This window comes from Nomascus leucogenys, chromosome X (genome assembly GCF_006542625.1).
Source record: "Nomascus leucogenys isolate Asia chromosome X, Asia_NLE_v1, whole genome shotgun sequence".
NCBI classification, from domain to species: Eukaryota; Metazoa; Chordata; class Mammalia; order Primates; family Hylobatidae; genus Nomascus; species Nomascus leucogenys.
The window spans coordinates 95,310,270-95,337,319 of NC_044406.1; the positions used below are offsets into that span (position 1 = coordinate 95,310,270).

The window sequence follows — 27,050 nt, forward strand, 5'->3', positions numbered from 1 at the left end:
GGCCAAATTTAGGGTTTATCTGGGTGAATTTTCCTTGTACCCTTGAAAATAATTTGTATTCTGCAATTGGTGTATTGCATTATAAATGTCCATTAGGTCAGGTTTGTTGGTAGGGTTGTTAAAATCTTGTGGATTCTTACCAACTTCTTGCCTAATTGTTTTATCAATTACTGAGAGGTAGGTGTTAAAATTTCCAATATGATTGTAGAGTTTTCTATTTCTCCTTTTCTCTCTGTCAATTTTTTGCTGTATGTCTTTTGAGATATTTTTATTAGGTATATATAAATTCAGGAAACATGTCTTCTTGAAGAGTTGACCTTTTTATCATTATGTAAAGACCCTCTTTATTTTCATAATACTCTTTTCTTTGGATTTTTCTTTATCTGATCTCGGTATAGATACATCAGATTCTTTATGCTTAGTGTTAGTACAGTATAACTTTTTCTATATAATTTTTATTTTTACCTATCTGTACATTTAAAGTATGTTTTTTAGGAATAAAATGCATTCATATCTTGCTTCTTTTCCAGTCCAACAATCTTTCCCGTTTATTTGGAGTGTTTAGTCCATTTATATTTAATGTATATTGTTATGTTTGGATTTTAGTCTGCCACATTGCTATTTGTTTTATGCTCCTCCTTTATCCCTGGTTTCCTGTTCTGTTTGAGTTCACCAGATATGCTATGGTATTCCATTCTATCTCCTCTACTGGCTTTTAAGCTCTCCCTCTTTCTACTATTTTTAAATGATTGCTCCAAAGATTTCAGTGTGCACTCGTAATTTACCACATTCTGCATTAAATTAATATTATGTGACTTCCCATATAATGTAAGATTCTTACAACAGTATAATTTTATTTACATATAATGTTCTTTTGTATGATTGTGTTCATATATTTCAGATGATTATTATATAGGTAATAAATTTTACAATTAATTGCTATTACTATTGCTTTAAACAGCCTCTTCTAAATTCTAAAGAATTTAACATGAGAAACAAAACCAATTTTCATATTTACCAACATATTTACATTTCTACTGTTCTACCCTCCTGTGCAGCAGACTTCTATTTGGTATCATTCCCTAAAGCCTGACGTTCTTCCACTATCATTTATTGTAAAATGATTTTGCTGGTGAAAAATTCTCTCACCGTTAATTTATCTGCAAATGTCTTTGTTTTAGTTTCATTTTAAATAAATTTTCACTGGATATAGAAATCCCTTTTTGATATTTGTTGCTTTCAGCACTTTAAATATTTCTTCCACTGTCTTTTGGTCTCCATTTTTCCTGATAATAACACACCAATTATTTTTAATGTTTTGCTCCTTTATATCATGTCTGGTTTTTCTCTGAATGTATTTGAGATTTTCTCTCTGTAATTGGTTTTCAATAGTTTCTTTTTGTTGTGTTTAGTTATGGTTGTATTTATTTTGCCCTCTATTCATTGATATTTCTGGATCTGTAGGGTTGTTATTTTTTAATAACTTTGGAAAATCTCAGCTATCTTTTCCTCATATATAGTCATGTGTCACATAACGACATTTTGGTCAACAACAAACCATGTATATGGTGGTCGTCTCATACGATTATCATGGAACTGAAAATTTCCTATCACCTAGTGATGTCATAGCCATAGTAACATTGTATCATGTTTATACTGTATTTTTACTGTACCTTTTCTAGGTTTAGTTATACAAATACTTACCATTGTGCTATAATTGCCTACAGGATGCAGTACAGTTACATGCTATGTAGGTTTGTAGCCTGGGAGCAATAGGCTGTACTATATGGCCTAGATGTATAGTAGGCCATACCATCTAAGTTTGTGTAAATACACTTTATATGTTCACACAATGACAAAATCGCCCAACAACTCATTTCTTAAAACATACCCCAGTTGTTAAGTGACACATAACTGTATTTCTTCTGTCGTATTTTCTCCTCTTCTTTTGGAATGCATATTAGATCACTTGATACTGTATCATAGGTCACTGAGGGTCTAGGTATGTTTTCCATTTTTATTCTCTCTGGGTTTAATTTGGATGGTTTTTATTCACTGCCTTCAAATTTACTGATTTTTTGATGTGTTCAATATTCTGTTAATCGCCACAAAAATTTTAATTTCCATTTGGTTCTTTTAAGAGTTACCATATTTTTCCAGAAATTCCCTATTTTTTATTCATTATATACATTTTTGCTTACAGATTCTTTAACATATTTATTATAGCTATTTTAAAGATCTTTTCAGCTTGTTCCAAATTTTCAGATATCCATGTGTCTATTTCTATTGGTAGTTTTGTTTTTCTTGAATAAGCACCACATATTCAAGTTTCTTCCAATCTGCTAATTTTTATTGTATACTGAATGATATGGATAGTATGGTATAAAGATTCTGGATTCTATTAAATTTCTTGAAGAATGCTGAATATTGTTCTACCTGGCAGTTCAATTCCTGGTATCAACTTGATCCTGCAGTGATGGAGTTTTAGATTTTGTTATAGCAGGGCTATTTCCAGTGCCCTTTGTCTTAAGTGTATCCCTTGGACTTGGCATATGGGCTTTATTGTTCATGTGTGGCTTTTCTGGGGTGATTTTCTTTAAAAAATTTCATTTAGTATTTCTGATAGTGAAGTTTATTGGCAACAAATTGTCTTAGCTGTCATTCATTAGAAAACATTTCCATTGTGCTTTCATTTGTTATTGAGTTACATAGTAGACAGAATTCTACGATCTCCGCCCCAAGACTTCTGGCCCTTGGTTATTTAGTCAAAAACCAGTCTCCTTAAAGCTGATAAGCAACTTCAGCACAGTCTCAGGATACAAAATCAATGTGCAAAAATCACAAGCATTCCTATACACCAATAATAGACAAACAGAGAGCCAAATCATGAGTGAACTCCCATTCATAATTGCTACAAAGAGAATAAAATATCTAGGAATACAACTTACAAGGGATGTGAAGGACCTCTTCAAAGGGAACTACAAACCATTCCTCAAGGAAATAAGAGAGGACACAAACAAATGGAAAAACATTCCATGCTCATGGATAGAAAGAATCAATATCATGAAAATGGCCATACTGCCCAAAGTAATTTATAGATTCAATGGTATTCCCATCAAGCTACCACCGACTTTCTTCACAGAATTAGAAAAAAACTACTTTAAATTTCATATGGAACCAATAAAGAGCCTGCATTGCCAAGACAATCCTAAGCAAAAAGAACAAAGCTGGAGGCATCACACTACCTGACTTCAAACTATACTACAAGGCTTTTATCACCTAGTGATGTCATAGCCATAGTAACATTGCTAAGGAGAGAATCCAGCTCAGCAGTGCCCAGAATGTTACCTACAGAAATGGTGAGATAATAAATGGGTATTGTTTTAAGTCATTAACTTTGTGGTAATTTGTTACATAGCAAGAGAAAACTAATGCACTATCCTTTTGGTCATTATTTAAGTTTTTACTTCCCTCCTAAATATGCTTGTTAGTATTTATTTTAGCGTCTTTGAATAGTTGCTTTTTGTATTCTGTCAAGTTTTTAATTATAATCAGTGAGAAAAAAAAGGCTGTAGTGGGCTTATTCTATCTTGGCTTGCCTCAGAAGTGTTTAGGGGTAAATTTAAGAAAATGTTCGCGTGGTATATTCACTGAAAACTATAAAACCTGCTATGATAAACTTTTAAATACCAAAATAAATGAAGAGATAGATCATACTTATGGAATGGAAGATCAAAATTGTTAGGAAGCCATTATCCTTAGTAAACTAATTCAGGAACAGAAAACCAAACACTGCATGTTCTCACTGACATGTGGGAGCTGAACAATGAGAATACATGGACACAGGAAGGGGAACAACACACACTGTGGCCTGTGGAGCAGGGTGTGTGGGTCGGGGGATGGAGAGCATCAGGAAAAATAGCATGCTGGGCTTAATTATTAGGTGATGGTTTGATAGGTACAGCAAACCACCATGACACACATTTACCTATGTAACAAACCTGCACATCCTGTACATGTACCCCAGAACTTAAAATAAAAAAAAGATGCCAGTTGCCTCTAAAGTCATTCATAGATTCAAAGTGATTCCATTTTAACCCAACAACCTTTATTTGGTAACCATTGACAAATGGATTCTAAAATGTGTATGGAAATGAAAGGGACATAGAATATCCAAAACAATATTGAAAACGAGGCCAGGCGCAGTGGCTCACGCCTGTAATCCCAGCACTTTGTGAGGCTGAGGCAGGCAGATCACGAGGTCAGGAGTTCGAGACTGGCCTGGCCAATATGGTGAAACCCTGTCTCTACTAAAATTACAGAAATTAGCCGGGCATGGTGGCATGCACCTGTAGTCCTAGCTACTCGGGAGGCTGAGGCAAGACAATCGCTTGAACCCAGGAGGCGGAGGTTGCAGTGAGCCGAGATCGCACCACTGCAATCCAGCCTAGGCAACAGGGTGAAACTCCATTACAAAAAGAAAAAAAAAATGTGTGGTACTTGATAAGGATTGAGAAATAGATCAATGAAACAGAATATGGAGGATAAAAAAGACTAATATACAATAAATTGACTTTTGATAAAGGTATCAAATAAATTTTTTAGAGAAAGCAAATTCTTTTCGACAAATGGCCCTGAAACATCTAGATATTCATATGGGGAAAAAACGAAACTTAATTCATACATTACATGATACAGAAAAAAAAATGTTTTTAATAGATCTTAGTCTGAACATAAAAGCTAAAACCATAATGCTTTTGGAGGAAAACATAGATAGATATTTCCATGACTTGGGATAGGCAGATTTTCTTAGGATACAAAAAGCAGTAACTGTAAAAGAAAAAAATTGATAGATTAGATTTAAATTTTTTAACTCTTTTTATCAGAAGACACCGCTAGGAAAATGAATACAAAAGCCACAGACAAGGAGAAAATATTTGCAAAACATACCTGACAAATTACTGATATCTAGGATATGTAATAAACTTCAGTAACTCAATAATAACAAGACGTATTATCCAATTTTGAAAAATGGAGAAAACTTTGAACAGATACTTCACGAAAGAAGATATACAAGTGGCCAATAATCACATGAAAAGGTGATCGATGTCATTAGCCGTCAGAGAAATGCAAATTAAAACCACAGTGAGGTAGCTCTACATACCTACCAGAATGTCTATTATTACAGCAACTGATATCTTCACAAAGGTTGTGCAAGGATCTGGAACAACTGGAATTTCCACGTTGTTCTGAGTGTGAAATGGTTTGGCAGTTTTTAAATAAAACACAACATATACCTACTCTTTGACCCAGCAATTCCACTTCTTGTTATATACATAAGATAAATTAAGGCAGTGGTCTACAAAAAGACCTGTGCAGAAATACTCATAGCAGCTTTATTTATAATAGATAAAAGCTGGAAAAAAACAGGTTTTTATAAATAGGAAAGTGGATATTTGTAATAACTAAAACCTGTCAATAACCAAAAGTCCAGCAAGAGGAATGGATTTTTTAAATTATGGTATATTCATATAATGGAGTACTACAAATCCTACCAGTATAATATGGTGGTAGTTATTTTTATGTTTATGAATATATAATAATGCCGACTTCAGGATAAATGATTAAAAACATAAAATTATTATTAAAAATAGCCAGCAAACACCAGCATCCTTTGGGTTTCTTTTTGTTCTTCACTGTTTCTATGCTAGCACTATAAATTGTAAGTTTGAATTGTAGCTCTTAAAGCAATGCAGTTTCTCTTTCATTTTTAAATTGAGCTCTTTACTCTAGGAACCCCAGGCCCTCCTGGACCAAAAGGTATTAGTGGCCCTCCTGGGAACCCTGGCCTTCCAGGAGAACCTGGTCCTGTAGGTAAGCATGCAAAATAAGAGTTTGCTGTTTTATAAAGCTAATGCTTATCATATTAAGTTTGGGAAAGTCAAATCATGTTCAGCTGTGAACATTTTCAACACAAGGAAATATAGTGTTCATTCACTTAACACTGCATATGAGGTACAGAATGAATAATTTTTAATAAAAAGTACTTAAAATTGGCTGGGCACAGTGGCTCACGCCTATAATCCCAACATTTTGGGAGGCCGAGGTGGGAAGATCACTTGGGGTCAGGAGCTCGAGACTAGCTTGGTCAACATGGTGATACGCCATTTCTATTAAAAATACAAAATATTAGCCGGGCATGGGGGTGGGCTCCTGTAATCCCAGCTACTTGGGAGGTTGAGGCACGAGAAGTGCTTGAACCCAAGGGGTGGAGGTTGCAGTGAGCCAAGATTGCGACACTGAACTCCAGCCTGGGTGACAAAGCAAGACCCTCGAAAAAAAAAAAAAAGGACTTAAAATTATCATATGTGACCTTATTTTCTAGGCCCACTTTTTCCAGGGAGCGTTAATTCAAGTGTCCTAGAATAGAAGCTTTGATTCTTTTAGAATGGCAGGCTGTAGTAAGTAAGTTTGTTTATTGATTTCTAAAGTAAATAACTTCTCTTGGCCCCATATGAGGCCTATAATTCTCCCCACCACCCTTCGCACCTTACTGTCTTAGATATTCTGAAACTATATTAAAATGAAGAACTGAAAGGTTTTAGATGCTGAATGACTATTCCTTATTTTCATTATCCACCTTCATATTTTTATAACATTTTGTGATCCAAAGGAGTGTCTCAAAAGCACCTTGTTTCTTTTGGATAAAGAAGGGAGCATATGGAAGTAAAAGGGAGTTGGAAATTGGAAAACTGGGTGTAACCTGCTGTACTCAATTTTTTAGGTGGTGGAGGTCGTCCTGGGCAACCTGGGCCTCCAGGTGAAAAAGGCAAACCCGGTCAAGATGGTATTCCTGGACCAGCTGGACAGAAGGGTGAACCAGGTGCTGTATTTTTTCATTTTTCCTGTTTTTCTAATTTTCTCCGTGTTGAATTTAACTTGCCTTTTTATTACCCACAGTGAAATTGTATCTTCTTTCTTACTAAGCTACCACACACTTTCCCCTTTTCCTAGTTACCGTTTTCCTCTTCATCCTGAGAATATATAGCTCATGTATCTTGATCAAGTTGCCTCTTATAAAAAACCCCATATCTTTTCTTGTCTAATTTTTCATATCAAAAAGAAGTTATCTAGCTTTTGCAAATTTCTCTGTGGTTTACTATGCAATCTATATTTCATTTATATTTTTTCTTATAAGCATATAGATATATTTAACATTCATCACAAATAGAATATGTGTTTACATTATTTTCTCATGTTAGAATTGTAGTTCTATGTTGGAAATAAATCTTCTGCATGTTTCATATAATATGCATTGCTGCACCTAATGAAAACCTCAATGATCTAAAAATAATTTGGCCTTGTTTCAGTTTGTATTATCCACTTGAGTTTTTTTTTGTTTTGTTTTGTACTGTGACAGGTCAACCAGGCTTTGGAAACCCAGGACCCCCTGGACTTCCAGGACTTTCTGGTAAACCTTAATAAAACATGCTAAATCAATCTATAATAAAATGAGATTATTTCCAAATACATCTATTTTTCCACCTCCACCTTTTACTATCATCAAATGCATGTAAGAACCCAGAAAACTCAAACCTAGTGTTAATGTTAAAACATTTATTATTTAGCAACTTAGTTTAAGGAGTTGTGTTAAATAAAAATGTATCCTTAAGGAAATTTACATGTAGATATCTCTTCATTAAATTCATAAATAAGTGCTGAGGAAATAAGAAAGAAGGCAAAATGGCAGGAAGATAAGAAAAGTCTGTAGAAATATACACCAATAATAAAAATGTTTCTGGAAATTTCAGTCTTAATATATGTTTTGCATATTTGGGTAGATGTGTGTGTGCGCGCACACATCTACCCTCCCGCTTTTGTGCTTACTCTTACTGTAAGCACCAAATAGTAGAAGGACTGAGTGTACATACAGACATGTATGTTTATGTTCTGAAATGATGACTGGCCATTTTATGGAGACTTTTCTCAAACCATACACATATCTCCTGGAAAGTCAGATAGATATCCTTCCCATGATACCAACATGGAAATTTTTACTTTAATGTGCCACTGTTATATTGCTCTTAAAAGTGTCAGAGGTAGAGAAAAAATGTTGAGAACAATTTTGCTAGACAGTGATTATAAATATTGGGTAGAATGGTCTTCGGGGACACAAAACAACCATTGAAGAGCCATATCTTTCATTAGTCTCAAAATTAGACTCAAAATATTTGTTTTAGAAATTTCCTCCAGCCATCTTGAAACTATTTTTGAAGATACTTTATACTTTTTTTCCTCACAGCTATTGGTGATGTATCATTGTTCTGTCTTAACACAAAGGATACCTTTTAGGATGAAAGCTGTTATTATTTCTACATTTCTATATATACTCTAATAAATACTTCTGCTAACAAATGCATATATTTAATAAGAAGGATGGTTTTCTGGGTAGATTTGGGATTTGGTAGGAGATAGCAATGACTCTTGTGAATTCCATTGATTGCCCTAATGTGTGTGAATAGCTAACCTTATAGGCAAGCCTGTAACTCAGTATTATTTAATTTATCCCCTAATTATACTTTACTTTCACAGGCCAAAAGGGTGATGGAGGATTACCTGGGATTCCAGGAAATCCTGGCCTTCCAGGTCCAAAGGGCGAACCAGGCTTTCACGGTTTCCCTGGTGTGCAGGGTCCCCCAGGCCCTCCTGGTTCTCCGGGTCCAGCTCTGGAAGGACCTAAAGGCAACCCTGGGCCCCAAGGTCCTCCTGGGAGACCAGGTATGTCCGTGAGTCGTAGGAGAATGGTCTATTTATTAGTCCATGTATTTCATTTTGCTGGCAGGTTATTCAGTCTTTAAGACTTTAGGATTTTTCCGGTGCATTGTAGGATGTTAAAAAAAGACTTTAAAATTTGTGATATAATAACTTCTTACAAGTAAATAGCTTGGTTCATAGCTAACTCCATCTATTTCCATGGTTCTAATAATTTTCTTTAGTAATGCATTTTATCATTTATATAGAGGAAGTAAAACAATTTGGGGGAATAGATGAAATGGTAGTTTTACTAGTCTTGTTACTAAAAGGTGAAACTATACTGTTAACCTGTCAGCAAAATGCCATCTGCATTTTTAAATGTGAGCTTCTCAGCATGTCATCACAGAAATCATTTTAGTGATCACCCAATAGATGCTTGTGGTCCATACCAGAAGTATTGCTTTGGTTCTGTCATGTGATCAGCAAATCTCACCAGGCACAATTAAAAAATTTATCTTCCATAGGAACTAGGCAATCAAATTTATCTCCAACATCACAGCATGATCAAATTGACTAGTGATCTCTTCATACCAACCTCATGTCTATACCTCATTTGTCTTGTGTTCACTGCTCTAGTAGTCTCAGTTTTGCATCCAATGTTCACCTTTTCATTTTGTATCTGTGCTGTGTCATTTCATTTCACTAATTTTGGAAATGCTCGTTTTCATCCTTGATTAATGTCGCTGAGCCTAGTCACTGGTGATAGGTTATGAACAGATTTTGAGACTTGATATTCAAATTTTATATTTCTGGTCACTGAAAACTTGGAAGTAAATGTCCTTTTATTCTTTGAAAGTCTCTGACATTATATAAGTGCATTTCAAAATGAAAAATGTTATTTATATTACAGTAAAATCTAAAGTGATTGGAATTCATTTTAATAAGATGTTCTAAACACGAATTAAATGGGATCACATACTGTGTTCAGAGGATCATTTTCAAAACCAAATTTTATCTGATCTGACATAATCTGATGGAAAGTATCGTTTAAGGTTTTATGTTTGTATACTACTGAAGAAAACCAGTGAAAATCTCCTCAGCCATGTTAACTCTCTTGCATGTAATGTAAAGAACTGAAGCAAGTATCTTGCTTGGTTTTGCATGCAGTAATTCAAATAAACCAAACTATTATCTTTTTTATATTTTAATCATCACTGTGGTTATTCATTCTTACTAGTAATGAATGAGTAATGAGCTCACTGTTGAACATTACTTTGAAATTTGTCGGTATGAAGCCATTAGTCACAAAGATGTCCTAAAAATTACATTTTTAAAGAAATAATAACAAAAGTAGTTAGAAGAATGCGCAACTGATGAGTTTTTGTGACGTCTCAATTTATTTCATAAACTATAAATTAAAACTGAGTTGTAAATCCCATTGCTCTTAGAATTGATTGTTCTTAGTCTGAGCTCATAGTAATGATTATGATAGCAATGACTTTTGGCCTTTAAAAATATGCCACAGTGTGCTGTTTTCATTTTAGTTTTGTCACTAAGTGGTGATAATTTGGTTTATATACAGATGCATGGATATGAACTTTCAGAGTATTCTTTTATTGAAATAAATTTTAACTTGAAAGTATTTAGTGTAATGCTTTTTAGTTTCTTGATATTTCTAACAGTTTTGATATTTTTCCTTTTTGTTAATGATGACATTGGGCCTTGGTGAACTTTGATCCCTATCCAGGTCCTACAGGTTAGCTCCTTAACTCCAAAGTAGTAACTGCATGAAGTTTGAAACTTATATACCTGTACCTAATGTTTTCAAGTGTTTGAGTGTATTTTAAGAGCATATGTGCCAATTCAATTCTTACATAGTGGCTTATCTCTTTAAGTTTTTAGGAACTTGTAGAACCCAGTGTTTCTGTCTATTGGAAAGACCCAAAATTACCTAACTAGGAAAACTAATTTAACACTTAAAAATTCATATATTTGTGTCATTTTCAGTTGAAAATCTGTAGTACCCAAAACAGCCTTATATATTTTACCTTTCTTTTGAGTCTGTTTCTTATGTTTAATTTATATCTGTTAATGCAAACGAATTGAACTATCTTTCAAAAGGACATTCTTTTTTTAAACAATAATATGTATTATCAGATCCTGAAAATATGTAATTCTTAACTTGCCATATCTTTTGCAGGTTTTCAAACTATCCCACCTTCACATTTTGGGTGGTTACAAAGTTCTTAATTCTACTGCTGTTAAAAATGGACTAATACGGCTGGGCACCATGGCTCATGCCTGTAATCCCAGCACTTTGGGAGGCCAAGGCGGGTGGATCACCTGAGATCAGGAGTTCAAGACTCGCCTGACCAATATAGTGAAACCCCATCTCTACTAAAAATATAAAAATTATCCAGGCGTGTTGGTGTGCGCCTGTAGTCCCAGCTACTAGGGAGGCTGAGAAAGGAGAATTGCTTGAACCTGGGAGGTGGAGGTTGCAGTGAGCTGAGATCGCACCACTGCACTCCAGCCTGGGCGAGACTAATAGGCACAGAGAAAAAAAAAATCAGTGCAACCAGCACAGATTACAAGGTTCTTAATCTTATTTTCATTATACATATGTAAACAGTACACACCAAAGAACAATTACCAAGAGCTACCCAATGGAAAATTGCTGATTCTTAGTGAAAGATGTTTGTTTACCTAATTAGCAGTAAAAAGAGCCACAAATATTTGAATGTATTTATTGTTATTCAAAATAAATAGTCCTTTTCAAATTTTTAAGAAAGAATTAAAAGAGATAATAGTATACCCCATGATATCTGGCTGTTGAGAATGGCAGGACATTTTTTTCATCTTATAAAATTAAAAAAACATAATTTTTCAAGATTGTTTTTAGGAAGCCATTTGTTTCTACCTGAGTTGCTTCTCTAGTTTCTTACTCCACCGCAAACTCATTATTTCATAGAACCATAGAATGTCAGATATAGAAGGGACCTAAGTTTTACCTATGGCGAGGAGAAATTATCCACAAAACAGATTTTATTCAGGACTATTGCAGTAGAGTAGAAACTATTGCAGTAGGAGAGAGACTGAGCTCAACTTCAAATACAGCAAAGAAAAGTGATTATTTATAGCCAAGGAGCAGAGTGAGAGGGCCAGTAATGGAAAATTACTAATAGGAGACATCAAGGGTAGAGAGCGGTGGGTTCTTGTTAAACCGGCCAAACAGGATTTTTGCCAGAAACAGGCCAAGGATTTAGACATCAAAGATGGGAGATGAGGAACTTGTTAAGATACCAAGGGTGAAGGGACTCTCTCTAAACCGATTTAGCAGGATTATTGATGTAAATACATTTGGAAGGCCAAAAAGTAGGCCCAAAGATGAGGCCTAATTGAGAGGAGGGCTGAGAGGAGCCTGTCTAAAGTTTGGTCAAGGAGTCTTTGTCACATATGAAAAAATTGAGGCCCAAAGAGGTTAAGAAACTTGCTCAAGGTAATACTGTTAGTTACTGGCATAACTGGGACTCTGACTTAAGGCTCCCCAGTGATCAATTAGGTGTCTATTCTACAGGGAGCAGACTGTTCGCTACATCCACTTTCTTGTTTTCTGTTACCTCAAAAGCTCCATCAACCAGATTGCTTCTTATGTTCTTCTTAAATGATGTCATCGAAAAGAGTAAGACAGTGCATACTATTTAACTATCACTAAGATAAAGCAAAGACTAGGGGGTTACTTTGAAGTAATGTTGAGTCCCACCTTATCTGACCTACATAGAATTTTGCTGCTTTGGTTACTGCTAAACTCTACTGTTAGCTAGATTTCTATCTTCTGAGTTACTATAATATATTCAAAGAAGAAAAAGAAAAGTAGCCACATTCCTTTAAAAGAAATTTAACAATTTCTTATTTACCAAATGTGCTCTAAATTGCATAGTTGTTGGAACTTGGTCTCTGTGATCTTTTCTTCTTTGCAAGACTACAACCTTAAGTGAAAACTGAATTTAAAATATACCAGTCAATTCATCAGTATACCTTAAGTAATTACTACTTATGGACAATATTTTAGGTTTTTGTTTTGTTTCCTTTTTCAGTTTAACTTTGTTACATAGTTGAAAAATAATGGATTGTGAGCCTCATACAAAAAAAATTGACTTGGCATATAGCTCATTAAAATGTTACCTTTTAAAATAGAGTCTTAGAAGTTTTGCTATGATATGATCCAAAGTTTTCCTTGCTAATTACTCAGGCTGAAATGTCATATTTCAATGAAATATTTTTCTGAGAGTTCTTGTTATTGGTCCCTCTATATCAAACACACATATAAAATGTCTTTACTCAAACCCTGAATTGTCTTAGGTGGGAATTCTAATTTGTGTAACTAATTTTGTGGCCAGACTCTGCTCTAAGTATTGTCTTGAGTTAATTTGCTGTCTGTGATTTAGAAACAGTTTAAACAAACAGAAGCCAATATTTAGCTTTCTGAATTTCAAAGTATCAAATGCTTTGAAAGTTTTATTACGAGATAATGATAATGTTTTCTATTTATATGGCATGCCACAATTTGCATCATATAATGTACTTTTATTGTAAACGTCTTAAGGGCAGAGTTTGAATCTTGCTCATCTTTGTGTTTCCTGTAGCACCTTGCACATAGCAGACATTAGGCCAGTATTTTAAAACTCGAATTTGGTCTTTAAAACATTCCTGTGAGGGAGGTTAGGGCAGATACCACTATTCCCATTATACGGGTAAAAAACCATACTCAGAAAGATTGAATTGCCCAAAGTCTTATAGTTATTAAGTAGCAGAGTCAAAAATAGATCCTAGGTCTTCTAACTGCTAGGATTCATTGCTCTGGCACAATTTATTCTCTCTGCTAACATTTGGTGCTTATAAATCATAGCAAGACTTGTAAGAAAACAAAATTGTGTTTATAGTCAATTAACACTAACCAAGGGGTGCTCTATTTGTAGGCTTTTAATCTTTTTATTTAATGATCCTTCTTTTAATAGTGAATAGCCTGTCTTAATATGTGCATTGAATAATAATAGAGTAAATATGATATTTTCTGTGGTTTGGGGTGGGATATTGCATGCCAAAACATTTTCAAGTACCCTTTCACTAATAGTCTTCATATCTTGGAAAAGTTGAATCTTTATTTTTGTATTCAATGGTGTACAAATATATATTGGCTTTTTCTCCTTAAGTAACTTATTGCAAGTACTATAATAATAATAATAATAGGCCAGGCATGGTGGCTCACGCCTGTAATCCCAGCACTTTGGGAGGCCGAGGTGGGTGGATCACTTGAGGTCAGGAATTCAAGACCAGCCTGGCCAACATGGTAAGACCCTGTTTCTACTAAAAATACGAAAATTAGCCGGGCGTGATGGTGGGTGCCTGTAATCCCGGCTGCTCGGGAGGCTGAGCCAGGAGAATCTCTAGAACCCAGAAGGTGGAGGTTGCAGTGAGCTGAGATCACACCATTGCACTCCAGCCTAGGCAACAGAGTGAGACTCTATCCAAATAATAATAATAATTCAATAAATAGTAATAGGAAAGCCTCCTGGGGAATTATGAAAAAAATCAGAATGTGGCTTCATGAAATGCTTTTCAAATACAAACAACAGTACAGTTGGTAATGGCCATTGTATATTCATGTTTTGATTTTTCTATTCTGTCACCCATGATCTTTATATTTATTGCCAATGAGGCCTTTAAAGTCAACTGTATCTTCCTGAAGCAGTCTGAGCATATCAAGAAATCGGCACCTGGTGTTTTTATTAAAAGATAACACAAGCCAAGATAAATTTCAGCATTAATCCAAAATACCCCTTTGCTAAAGGAATTTGAAGGCTGTTGGTGAAATGGTACTATCTAGCCAACTTTAATGTTTTGAGAAGCTAATTTTTGGAAAGCCACAGTAGCAGTGTTAACATGATGTCTTCAGTAGAGTTTTCTATTTTCTGGATTAATGAAGACCAACAGCTTATCCTTTAGAATAAGCTCTATTTGAAAAAGTTTGGCTCTCTATACTTCTGTATGGTTCTGTTTGCATACTGATTATGCTGTAAGTATAAGAAATGCTGGCAAAGAACATTATTGTTTTAACTTGTACTATAATGTGAACCACTTCTAACTCATAATCTTATTTTGTACTGTGTGATGTCTGATACTGCTAACATCGATCTTTGGGCTTTGGTGAACTCTGATCTTCCCAGGTTTTCAAGGTTAGACTCTTCACTGGTCAATTCTTTTTTTTTTTTTTTTTTTAATGCTTTGTGTGTGTGATAAGAGAAATGCAATTTTTTGCTATAATTCAGAAGTCATTGAAGAGTGCTGTTATCCTCAAGCTGGGGTTTTAACATTTTGATGAAGGTAATGTGACCTGATTATAATTAAGTTTCAAATGACGTTAGGTTCTTTGTGTTTGCAATTGTTTATAATAAGTAATCAGTACATAAAGACATGTTGAATTTTAAATGGAAATACACTTATTTTTACCTTCAAGACTGCATTAAAATATTTAGGCAAGCATATGACCTATTTGTAATCTCTAAATATTGATTTTATTTTCTCAAAATTTTCTCAGATTGCCCTGATCTGTGTATTTATGTCTATTTTCAGTGATGGCAGAGATATACTATTGAATACTGTTAAAAATAAAACATATGTTCTTTATGTAATTAATAACTCATAATTTGAAGGACTCTAAACATCAGGTCTGAATTAACATGCAAGTTTCCCATTTTTTTTTTTAATTTCCAAAAGTGCAGTGCCTTAGGTTATTTCAGATGATACAGTGTTCTGATAACTTTTAAAATGGAGTAGAGGGTCATATAAGGTTTCTTTTTTCCCCATCTTACTTTGTTATTGTTATCAGGTTGATTAACAGTTTATTTATTTTTCATAATTTGCTGATTTGCTACTTAATTTCTAGTGCAAATCATACATTGTGGATTAAATTGACAAGTTTGCTTAGAACACTGACGTTCTTTTTTTTTTTATTCAAATGTACAATGTACTAAACCTTTTCATTATGATTGAGAAGGGAATTTCTGTGTTGACTGGTTGCCAGGCTAGGGTGACTATGTGAGTTAAATTGTTTAAATGTAAAACAATTGTTGTACTATTGTAAATCTCCTTCCTCTTTCTCATATGCCAGATAGAGTCATGTTATATTATGAAATTACATAGAAATACCTGAAGGATTAAAAAGATGCTCATATTTTAAGATACATTTTTATCTTCAATTTTACTAATAAAGAAAATAATAATAATTTTAAAAAGTCCTTCCATAGCTTCTACTATACCAGGCACTGTGCTAAGTAATTTTTACATGGTATCTCATTTAATCCTTGGAACAACCTGCTAAAGTAGGTGCTATTCTTAATTCCATTTTATAGAAGAAGAAATTGAAGCCAAGGAGATTAATAATCTTACTGAAGTCAAACAGCTAATAACTAATGGAGCTGGATTTGTAACCCAGCATTCTAGCTCCAAAGTCCAGTGTTCTTAATCATGGTGTCATTCTGCCTTGTTAGTATTTTGCCATTGATTCTGAATCTTAAGAGTATTGGAAAGGGAACTAAAGTCTGAATTTTATTTTAGATTAAAAAGACAACCCTTTGTCCATAAGTAAGAATGAACTCTATTCTAAATTCATAACAAGTGCCTATTATAGTTCCTCAAAAAATAATCCCTACATATCTTCATTTTTTGTTGAAATCAATAAAATCTGAAATGACCAGAGGAGAGAAGGTGTAAATGCTAACTATTGGCTGTTCATTATTTAGGGTTTTGTAATTATTTTCTTAAGGCAGGATTACTTAGTCTCAGCCTCAGCCACTGAACACTCTGCAAGCAAGTAGCACCTATTTGCCACCTGGTCACAAAAGACTTGGCCAATGATAAGATCTCCCTGGTTGCTTAATGGACCTGATACCTTTATTCAGAAAAACAAATTAAAAACACAGCATAAGTAAAACTGCTAAGCAAAATCCTGTTTTAAATTATTTTGTTTATTCACAAGATACATACAGAATTCTTTATTTTTTTTGAAAAATATTTAAAATGTAAAGAATATGAAAACATTTTAAAAATGAATTTTAAAGTACTTTATTGATTCAATAAATTTCTAACATTTAAAAAAATTCCTATGTATCAAGCATATCACTAAAATGAAATTAGTTTGCTTAAATTACTACCTGTATTGCATAGTAATAAAAGCTGAATAAATGTAACTACTTACAAATAAAGCAATTTGATTTTAATCACAATGAGACATGGCTTGAATTTCTGATCGCCCTACAGCAGTGATGCTTAAAGTGTAGTCCTGGAACTAGCAGCTTTAGCTTCCACAAAGCGCTTGTTAGAATGCAAATTATTGGGCCTCTCCTAAGTCTCTTTTTTCTAAATTATTTATTCTTAAGACTGGTCAAGTGCAGTAACGAGAAGGGAGGAAAGAGTTGAACAAGGAGTTCAATCTATAACTAACAGTCAATTGAGATAACTCACTACCTTCAGACCAGTCTCCTCAGTCTTACTGAATCCAAAACTCTTGGGGTGGGCCCAGGAATCTGTTTTAACAAGCCCTCTAGTTGATTCTGATGTATGCTCCAATTTGAGAAAATGCCCTACAGTTTCTGTTTAATTTAACTTTAAGTCAAACTCTTTGTTAAGGATTACAGAGCCACACATTGTTAAGCCATGAGTCTTTTTCTTTAGATGTTATTTTATTGAATTTAATATATAATAAAATGTAAACTAAAAGAGTCTGCAAATCAGTATTCATAACAAAAAGAATCCAGTCCAATTTATATTAGAAAGGGAATCAGCATAGGTCTAGATATTTTAATGTTGTCTGGGTTTTATTCTGCAAACTAATAGGAAGATGACTGATATTATAAAAGCCTGACTTTTATGCTACTCTTGCACTATACTGAAATGTCGTCATTTGCTGTGGATTATTAAGGTCTACCAGGTCCAGAAGGTCCTCCGGGTCTCCCTGGAAATGGAGGTATTAAAGGAGAGAAGGGAAACCCAGGCCAACCTGGGCTACCTGGCTTGCCTGGTTTGAAAGGAGATCACGGACCACCAGGACTCCAGGTAGGAAATGGGAGTAGATCTCTGAAGAGAGAAGAATGTGGGTGTTTGTATTCAAAATGTGAATTCTAAGCTGCATCATTTTAATTAACACTCACTAGAGAAGGTTCTATGTGTGGCTCACTGGTGAATTAAAAAGACAGTAGAAGGCAGGTTTCCTATAGTCTCCTAAAGGGACTTTGCTGTATTATAGTCAGAGTTCCAGAAAAGATACTTCACCTGGAGTCTTTGGTATGCATATTTGGATTTGAGTAGCCTTCATTTCAGTGAAAGCAAATTTATGCAAAGGAGACATGCATATTAGAACATTGCATATAGATGAATCCACCCATCGAGAAGTAATTATGGTGAATAGAGGAATCTTTTAGGCTTTGAAATTAGATAAAGTTAGGGTCAAATGTCAGCTCCCCTGCACACTTCTGCTTTGTATCTATGAGGAAAACAGACACTGGGTTTCTGTCTTCACCTATAAAAAGAGAATAATAGCATATCCACTCATGTGCTTTCTATGTTGGTTTGAGTGACCCAGAGCAGAGAGTCACATTCCTCTTTATGGGTTCTCAAAACTGCCTCCATTCGGTCAAGATGATTGCTGGTGGATTTGGCAGTCAACACAGTCTGGACTGTCTTTTAATTCTGAAGACTGCTTTATGGCAGAAAAAAAGTATTTAAAGTAGTGGTCCTTAAAGCTTTTCGAAATCTAATCTTTTTCCCCATGCCATCACTATTCTTCCAGTTACCTAGACTTAAAAATGTACTTGTGTTTACTCATTCTCTACTCACTCCCTATAAATATGCATATTTCCAGAAACAATTAAGAATAAGTTTCACCTGCTATACCCCTTTACCAGTAAATATTTTAATGCAGATTTCTTAAGATTAAAAATATTCTCATGTGTTATTATAAGATGACAGTAAAAAGCTATGGGATTGTTTATATTTTATAAAATTCTTACCAAATGTCTTGGCTGCAGCCTGTAATCCCAGCAACTTGAGAGGGTGGGGCAGGAGGTTTGCTTGAGGCCAGGAATTTGAGACGAGCCTGGACAACACAGCAAGACCCTGTCTCTAAATTTTTTTAAATTATATAACCACAGTACACTTATTAACTTCAGAAAATTTAACACAGATAGGCATTAATTTCTATCTTTCATATTCTAGTTGGGTCCAATGACCTAATAATGTTCTTAGCATTTCTTCTTCCAGTACAGGATCCAGGCCAAGTCATGTTTTGCATTTAATTGTCATGTCTCTTTAGCCTTCTTTAATCTGGAACAGTTCCTAAGTCTATTTTCTTTTTTTCATGACCTCGACATTTTAAAAAAATTGTACCACCCCCCCATTTTTAAATAGAATATTCCTTTTTTGTCTGATGTTTATTCATAATTAGATTCAGGTTATGCACCCCCAGCTGGAATACTACATAAGTGATTCTGTGTCCTTCTCCGGCTAACCATAAGGAGGTCCATGATGTCTATCTGCCTCTTATTTATGATTTTAGCTTTGATCATCCAGTCTAGTTGTTGCTCGGTTTCTCCACTGTATCATTAGGTTTTTCCTTGCAACTAATAAAACTGTAGGAAGGCACATTGAGATAGTGCAAATATACCAATACTCATCAAAAATTTCCCTTAGATTTAACATCTATTAATGATTTTGCCTCAACCAATCTCTAGTGGGATAGTGGCAAAATGATGTTGTTTCAACTCTAGCACTACCTCCACATATACTAGTCAGTCCTACTGTAAGCAAGAGCCCTCCCTTCTCTCTGGTTTACTTATGCATTTCTTATCATTTTGGACTCATTTTTTCCCATGTTTTCCACTAATTTACAATTTCTAAACTATCATTACTTATTTCAATGCTCTCATTGTTCAGATTTGGAAGCCCCTTCAAGCTGGATTTGATGTTTTTCTGATAGGTACTTCCCTCCAACTATTTTTTAGCACTTTTTAATATTATTCCATAATAAGATGCTCCAGCCTTGTCTCTCCTTCATTCTTACTAATATAAGCTTCGTTGTCCTGCACTTGAAGTAGAGCAATAGCCTCCTATATGATCTTGCTATTCTATATTCTTCCTGTAGTTGGGTGGCTGAGGGGGGATGATTGTTTGAGCCTAGGAGTTTGAGGCCAGCCTGGGCATCATAGTGAGATCCTATCTCTATAGAAAAGAAAGAATAAAATAATAGTTACCTTTCATTAAGTACACACCACACACCAGTCTTCTAAGCACTTAATATTGTTAGCAAAAGACAGTGAGATCTACAGGAGAAAAAGGAAGAGCTTTATTTTCTGTAAAAAGTAATCTGCGGATTGGGAAGGCACAGCTTTCAGTACAAGCAAAAGTGTGATCTCTGAAGAACAAAGGGAGGATTTGGCTTAAATAGGGAAAGTTCTCACCCATGTTCTCAATCAGGTCCACTTATGCAAATGAAGGAGTCAGACTTGTCAGTTCTGATTGATTGAAATACTTGAGCCCTGATCAGGTGATTTCCAAAACCAAAGCCAGAAGTCTGCCAGATGTTTCTTTCAAATGGCCAGCGGGCAGGGAGTGTGTTCAAGCCACAGTTTATCTTCGCAGTGGTTTGACTCGATTGTAGAAAGGGAGATCCTGTGACACTTTTACAACATCTTTCCAAGAACATAAGGTATGTGACATTTCCTTTACCCAGCCACAGCCAGTTGGTTGTGTTTTAACTTTGCGCACCTCAGTTAGCCACGGGAAGTTCATTTTGTCTGTCAGCCAGGGGCATATTTTAACAATATGAACTGTCTCATTTAATTCTCACCACAACCCTATGAAGTAAATACTGTTATTTTCTCCAAATTTGAGGTGAGAAGACTATGAATCAAGGAGGTTAAATAATCAACTCAATTCACACAAACTAATATAAGGCAAAATTGAGATTACAGTCTTGGAAGTTTGACTCTAGAAACAGTGCTATATACCACTATGCAATTCTTATGCCCTCACTCCCCTTCCTCCCCTTGCTGCAATTTTTTTGTAACATTAATGATTTTATTTATTCAGGGTAATCCTGGCCGGCCGGGTCTCAATGGAATGAAAGGAGATCCTGGTCTCCCTGGTGTTCCAGGATTCCCAGGTATTTGAAGGGATTATTGTGGTTTCCCTTTATGTTAAACTCCTCTGGGACAAGATAGCCATTTTCTGATTTGACTGGGTAAAGATTGTAGCCCTGTTGCTTTGCCATGCAACTGTATGTACCTTCTGTACAGGCATGAAAGGACCCAGTGGAGTACCTGGATCAGCTGGCCCTGAGGGGGAACCGGGACTTATTGGTCCTCCAGGTAAGACTTATTCCTGAAGATAGTTATACCTGATACTTAGATGCTTCAAAGAATTTGAAAGTTTTCATTCTGTCTTTCAGCCAGACCATCGGAGGCTAAGTCCCCAACAACTGAGGGAAAATAAACAAGGCTCTGCCTTTATTTACTAATCTCTTAAATTCTCTATTTTATTAACATAATATTAATAGCAGACCTTTTAAAGTTAAGGTAGATGCAGGATCGACAAAAATGCTTCTTTGACGTTAGCTTCTATACTAACTTCCCCAAATTCAATTGAACAGATCACAAGAGCAAGTCACATATGAATTTTTAATAATATTTTCGATATTAAAATAGTTCTTTTTCCTAAGACGCTTATAGATTTTTCTTATAAATTGAGAAATAAGTAATCTGCTAAATTCCCCTACTAGATCAAAGGGTCCCTTGACAAGCACAGCAAGCAAAAACTGCAAATGATGTTGGAGTCAGAATGGATGTGTAAGGGAATAAAATTGTCTTCCCCTGACACCAGTGTTCACAGATTTGAACAAAGATGGATAAGACTTTGTAGTAACTGAGTAATATTCAAGGTTTGAAAATAGAGATGATATGCCTAATTTTTACACTGACCCTAAGAAAATTATTTTTCAATTTTTAGTTTTCCTAAACAGATTTCTGTTAGATATGGCAGCAATTCAAAAACTGGTTTCTCTCACACCAATTTTTGTCCTGAACTTAGGTCACTTTGACTTCCATTTCTTGTAACCTTTCTCTTTCCCTTCAAATTTGTGTGTTTTGCCTCATAGGTCCTCCTGGATTACCTGGTCCTTCAGGACAGAGTATCATAATCAAAGGAGATGCTGGTCCTCCAGGAATCCCTGGCCAGCCTGGGTTAAAAGGTCTACCAGGACCCCAAGGACCTCAAGGATTACCAGGTACCAATGCAGATCATCTTTATTATTATTATTATTATACTTTTAATTTCTGGGATACATGTGCAGAATGTACAAGTTTGTTACATAGGTATATATGTGCCATGGTGGTTTGCTGCACCTATCAACCCATCATCTACATTAGGTATTTCTCCTAATGCTATCCCTCCTCTAGCCCCCCACCCCCTGACAGGCCCTGGTGTGTGATGGGCCCCTCCCTGTGTCCGTGTGTTCTCATTGTTCAACTCCTACTTACGAGTGAAAACATGCCGTGTTTGGTTTTCTGTTCCTGTATTAGTTTGCTGAGAATGATGGTTGTGTCCCTGCAAAGGACATGAACTCATCATTTTTCATGGCTGCATAGTATTCCATGGTGCGTATGTGCCACATTTTTTTTATCCAGCCTATCATTAATAGGCATTTGGATTGGTTCCAAGTCTTTACTATTGTGAACAGGGCTGCAATAAACATACATGGGCATGTGTCTTTATAGTAGAATAATTTATAATCCTTTGGGTATATACCAAAATGGGATTGCTGGGTCAAATGATATTTCTAGTTCTAGATCCTTGAGGAATTGCCACACTGTCTTCCACAATGGTTGAACTAATTTACACTCCCACAAACAGTGGAAAAGCATTCCTATTTCTCCACATCCTCTCCAGCATCTGTTGTTTCCTGACTTTTTAATGATCACCATTCTAACTGGTGTGAGATAGTATCTCACTGTGGTTTTGATTTGCATTTCTCTAGTGATCAGAGATGATGAGCTTTTTTCATATGTTTGTTGGCCTTATAAATGTCTTCTTTTGAGAAGTGTCTGTTCATATCCTTTGCCCACTTTTTGATGGGGTTGTGGTTGTTTTTTTATTGTAAATTTGTTTAAGTTCCTTGTAGATTCTGGATATTAGCCCTTTGTCAGATGGATAGATTGCCAAAATTTTCTCCCATTCTGTAGGTTGCCTGTTCAAACTGATGATAGTTTCTTTTGCTGTGCAGAAGCTCCTTAGTTTAATTAGATCCCATTTGTCAATTTTGGCTTTTGTTGCCATTGCTTTTGGTGTTTTAGTCATGAAGTATTTGTCCATGCCTATGTCCTGAATAGTATTGCCTAGGTTTTCTTCTAGGATTTTTATGGTTTTAGGTCTTACATTTAAGTCTTTAATTTATCTTGAGTTAATTTTTGTACAAGGTGTAAGGAAGGGGTCCAGTTTCAATTTTCTGTGTATGGCTAGCCAGTTTTCCCAACACCATTTGAATATGAAATCCTTTCCCCATTGCTTGTTTTTGTCAGGTTTGCCAAATATCAGATGGTTGTAGATGGGTGACATTATTTCTGAGGCCTCCGTTCTGTTCCATTGGTCTATATATCTGTTTTGGTACCAGTACCATGCTGTTTTGGTTACTGTAGCCTTGCAGTATAGTTTGAAGTCAGGTAGCGTGATGCCTCCAGGTTTATTCTTTTTGCTTATGATTGTCTTGTTTATATGGGCTCTTTTTTTAATTCCATATGAAATTTAAAGTAGTTTTTTTCTAATTCTTTAAAGAAAGTCAATAGTAGCTTGATGGGGATAGCATTGAATCTATAAATTACTTTGGGCAGTATGGCCATTTTCACGATATTGATTCTTCCTATCCATGAGCATGGAATATTTTTCCATTTGTTTGTGCCCTCTCTTACTTCCTTGAGCAGTGGTTTGTAGTTCTCCCTGAAGAGGTCCTTCACATCCCTTGTAAATTGTATTCCTAGGTATTTTATTCTCTTTGTAGCAATTGTGAATGGGAGTTCACTCATGATTTGGCTCTCTGTCTATTATTGGTGTATAGGAATGCTTGTGATTTTTGCACATTGATTTTATATCCTGAGACTTTGCTGAAGTCGCTTATCAGCTTAAGGAGATTTTGGGCTGAGACAATGAGGTTTTCTAAATGTAGAATCATGTCATCTGCAAACAGAGACAACTTGGCTTACTCTTTTCCTAATCGAATACCCATTATTTCTTCATCTTGCCTGATTGCCCTAGCCAGAACTTCCAATACTATGTTGAACAGGAGTGAACTCAGGATTAAGAAACTCACTCAAAACCGCACAACTACATGGCAACTGTACCACATGCTCCTGAATGACTACTGGGTAAATAACGAAATTAAGGCAGAAGTAAATAAGTTCTTTGAAACCAATGAGGACAAAGACACAATGTACCAGAATCTCTGGGACACAACTAAAGCAGTGTTTAGAGGGAAACTTGTAGCACTAAATGCCCACAGGAGAAAGCAGGAAAGATCTAAAATCAATACCCTTATATCAAAATTAAAAGAACTAGAGAAGCAAGAACAAACAAATTCAAAAACTAGCAGAAGGCAAGAAATAACTAAGATCAGAGCAGAAGTGAAGGAGATAGAGACACAAAAAACCCTTCAAACAATCAATGAATCCAGGAGCTGGGTTTTTGAAAAGATCAACAAAATTGATAGCAAGACTAATAAAGAAAAAAAGAGAGAAGAATCAAATAGACACAATAAAAAATGATAAAGGGGATATCACCACTGATCCCACAGAAATACAAACTACCATCAGAGAATACTATAAACACCTCTACCCAAATAAACTAGAAAATCTAGAAGAAATGGATAAATTCCTGGACACATACCCCCTCGCAAGACTAAACCAGGAAGAAGTCAAATCCTTGAATAGGCCAATAAAAAGTTCTGAAATTGAGGCAGTAATTAATAGCCTACCACCCAAAAAAAGTCCAGGACCAGACGGCTTCACAGCCAAATTCTGCCAGAGGTACAAAGTGGAGCTGGTACCATTCCTTCTGAAACTATTCCAAATGATAGAAAAAGAGGGACTCCTCCCTAACTAATTTTATGAGGCCAGCATCATCCTGATACCAAAATCTGGCAGAGACACAACAAAAAAAGAAAATTTCCGTCCAGTGTCCCTGATGAACATCAATGCGAAAATCCTCAAGGAAATACTGGCAAACCAAATCCAGCAGCACATCAAAAAGCTTATCCACCACGATTAAGTCAGCTTCATCGCTGGCATGCAAAGCTGGTTCAACATACGCAAATTAATAGACGGAACTCATCACATGAACATAACCAAGGACAAAAAACACATGATTATCTCAATAGATGCAGAAAAGGCCTTCGACAAAATTCAACAGCCCTTCATGCTAAAAACTCTCAATAAAGTAGGTATTGATGGAACAGATCTCAAAATAATAAGAGCTATTTATGACAAACCCACAGCCAGTATCATACTGAATGGGCAAAAGCTGGAAGCATTCCCTTTGAAAATGGCACAAGACAAGGATGCCCGCTCTCACCACTCCTATACGGATCATTCTTTTAAGGCTTATTCATTGGAGAACATTTCCCTAGTTCTCCTTTTACATGTCAGAGGTTGTCTCTGACAATACGAGTCTAAGCAACTAGTAGAATACCAGATCACCACAAGTTCCATTTTCTTTTTTCTTGAAAGTGTTAATTTCTCATGGTTGAATTTCTTTTAGACTATGTCAGGTTACTGTTAGCCCCTCTGGCTGTTCCAATTTGAACAACTAGTTAATGTTAAAAAATTTATAATGAAATGAAAATGCATTTAAGATCTGGTGCTTTCTGTACATCATCCAGCAGAAAGATTGAAGGCTGATTTGGTGGGCTATCAGTTTCCCACTGTGAAGCCCCTTGTCTTTTAAACTAACTGGTGTCTAGCTGGCCATTTGACTCTACGCTTATAGCCAACTTTCATTAATCATTATAAAAGAAAGCTAGAACTAACTTCAGTCTTTTGCTCTTATTAAGTGATCAAGTGACAGTCTTATCAAAAACAAAGTATATCTGGCAGTAACTTATGGTGGAACAGAAAACAAAAGTTGGGATTTACATTCTTGTCTGATTCTGAAGACAAAGAGAACACAATGCCATTAAAAGCATCCCAGAAGCAAATGGATTACTTAAAACTAAAGCTAAATCCTTGTTGGCTTCTTTGGTCCTGGACTTGAGTTATCTCTTCTTTTTTCTGGATTTAAGACAAAACCAAATTGTGAATTCAGTGTCTCGAGAACCTTATGTCTCCTAGATCTGTCCAGATGTGAAAATATTCTACTCATATTTGAATACCTCATTTCTTTTCCTGTAGGTCCAACTGGCCCTCCAGGAGATCCTGGACGCAATGGACTCCCTGGCTTTGATGGTGCAGGAGGGCGCAAAGGAGACCCAGGTCTGCCAGGACAGCCAGGTAAGACAAGTAAAACACGCTGTTGGTGGAGGAAAAGTCTTTGAGTCTGGGAGACCTCTGGACATAGGGCCTCCACTTAGAGCTGTGAGATCTTCTCTTGATGTTAGCATAGCTGACTGGTGAATGTGGACCTGAGGAAAATAGGAAAGCACATAATAAGGAGCTTGGTCACTATAAGAGAAGCATACAAGATTGCTTTTATTTGTGTTTAGAGTAGTGGAAAACTCAGTTGAATTTTCCAGGCACTCACTGTACTTACTTGTTTAGCAAATTTTCAATATGTTGATTTAAATCCCTTGACCATCTTGAAACTATTGTGAATATTTCCACATTTGAAAATATCGCAGTAGGCTGTAATTTCTTTCATAAAGAGCAGCAAATACAAATGAACAGTTTCAGTGATTGCCATAGACCTTTAAGAGTCATGGTGAAGTTTCATGTTGAGATGATAAATTAATATTAGGAGCATTAATAGGTGTTCCTGATAATATTGAGTCTGGTATCTTATTAGATTTTCAATCTGTACTCAGCCTACTTCCAAAAAGAATTTGAGTCAACTTGAAATAAAAAATACATTAATGTTAAGGTTTCTAAAATAGAAATAGAGGATCATACATTATATATGTTAACAACTCTAGATTATATAATTATGACTCTAATAAACAAACATAAAGAGTTTGTATTTCAAATATCAGTGGCACCACAGCAGAGTGG

General features: G+C 35.4%; 1 protein-coding gene across 1 annotated transcript in view; it reads left to right on the forward strand.

Moving 5' to 3' along the window:
* COL4A5 (collagen type IV alpha 5 chain) overlaps positions 1-27,050 on the forward strand; it is a 259,474-nt gene that overhangs the window by 221,389 nt on the left and 11,035 nt on the right. The window contains exons 38-46 of the mRNA XM_030807170.1: positions 5,794-5,874; positions 6,785-6,883; positions 7,421-7,471; positions 8,593-8,778; positions 17,735-17,868; positions 20,899-20,971; positions 21,105-21,176; positions 21,962-22,090; positions 26,238-26,336. Of these exons, the coding sequence (XP_030663030.1) occupies positions 5,794-5,874; positions 6,785-6,883; positions 7,421-7,471; positions 8,593-8,778; positions 17,735-17,868; positions 20,899-20,971; positions 21,105-21,176; positions 21,962-22,090; positions 26,238-26,336 (924 nt within the window). The remainder of the gene's footprint in view (positions 1-5,793; positions 5,875-6,784; positions 6,884-7,420; positions 7,472-8,592; positions 8,779-17,734; positions 17,869-20,898; positions 20,972-21,104; positions 21,177-21,961; positions 22,091-26,237; positions 26,337-27,050) is intronic.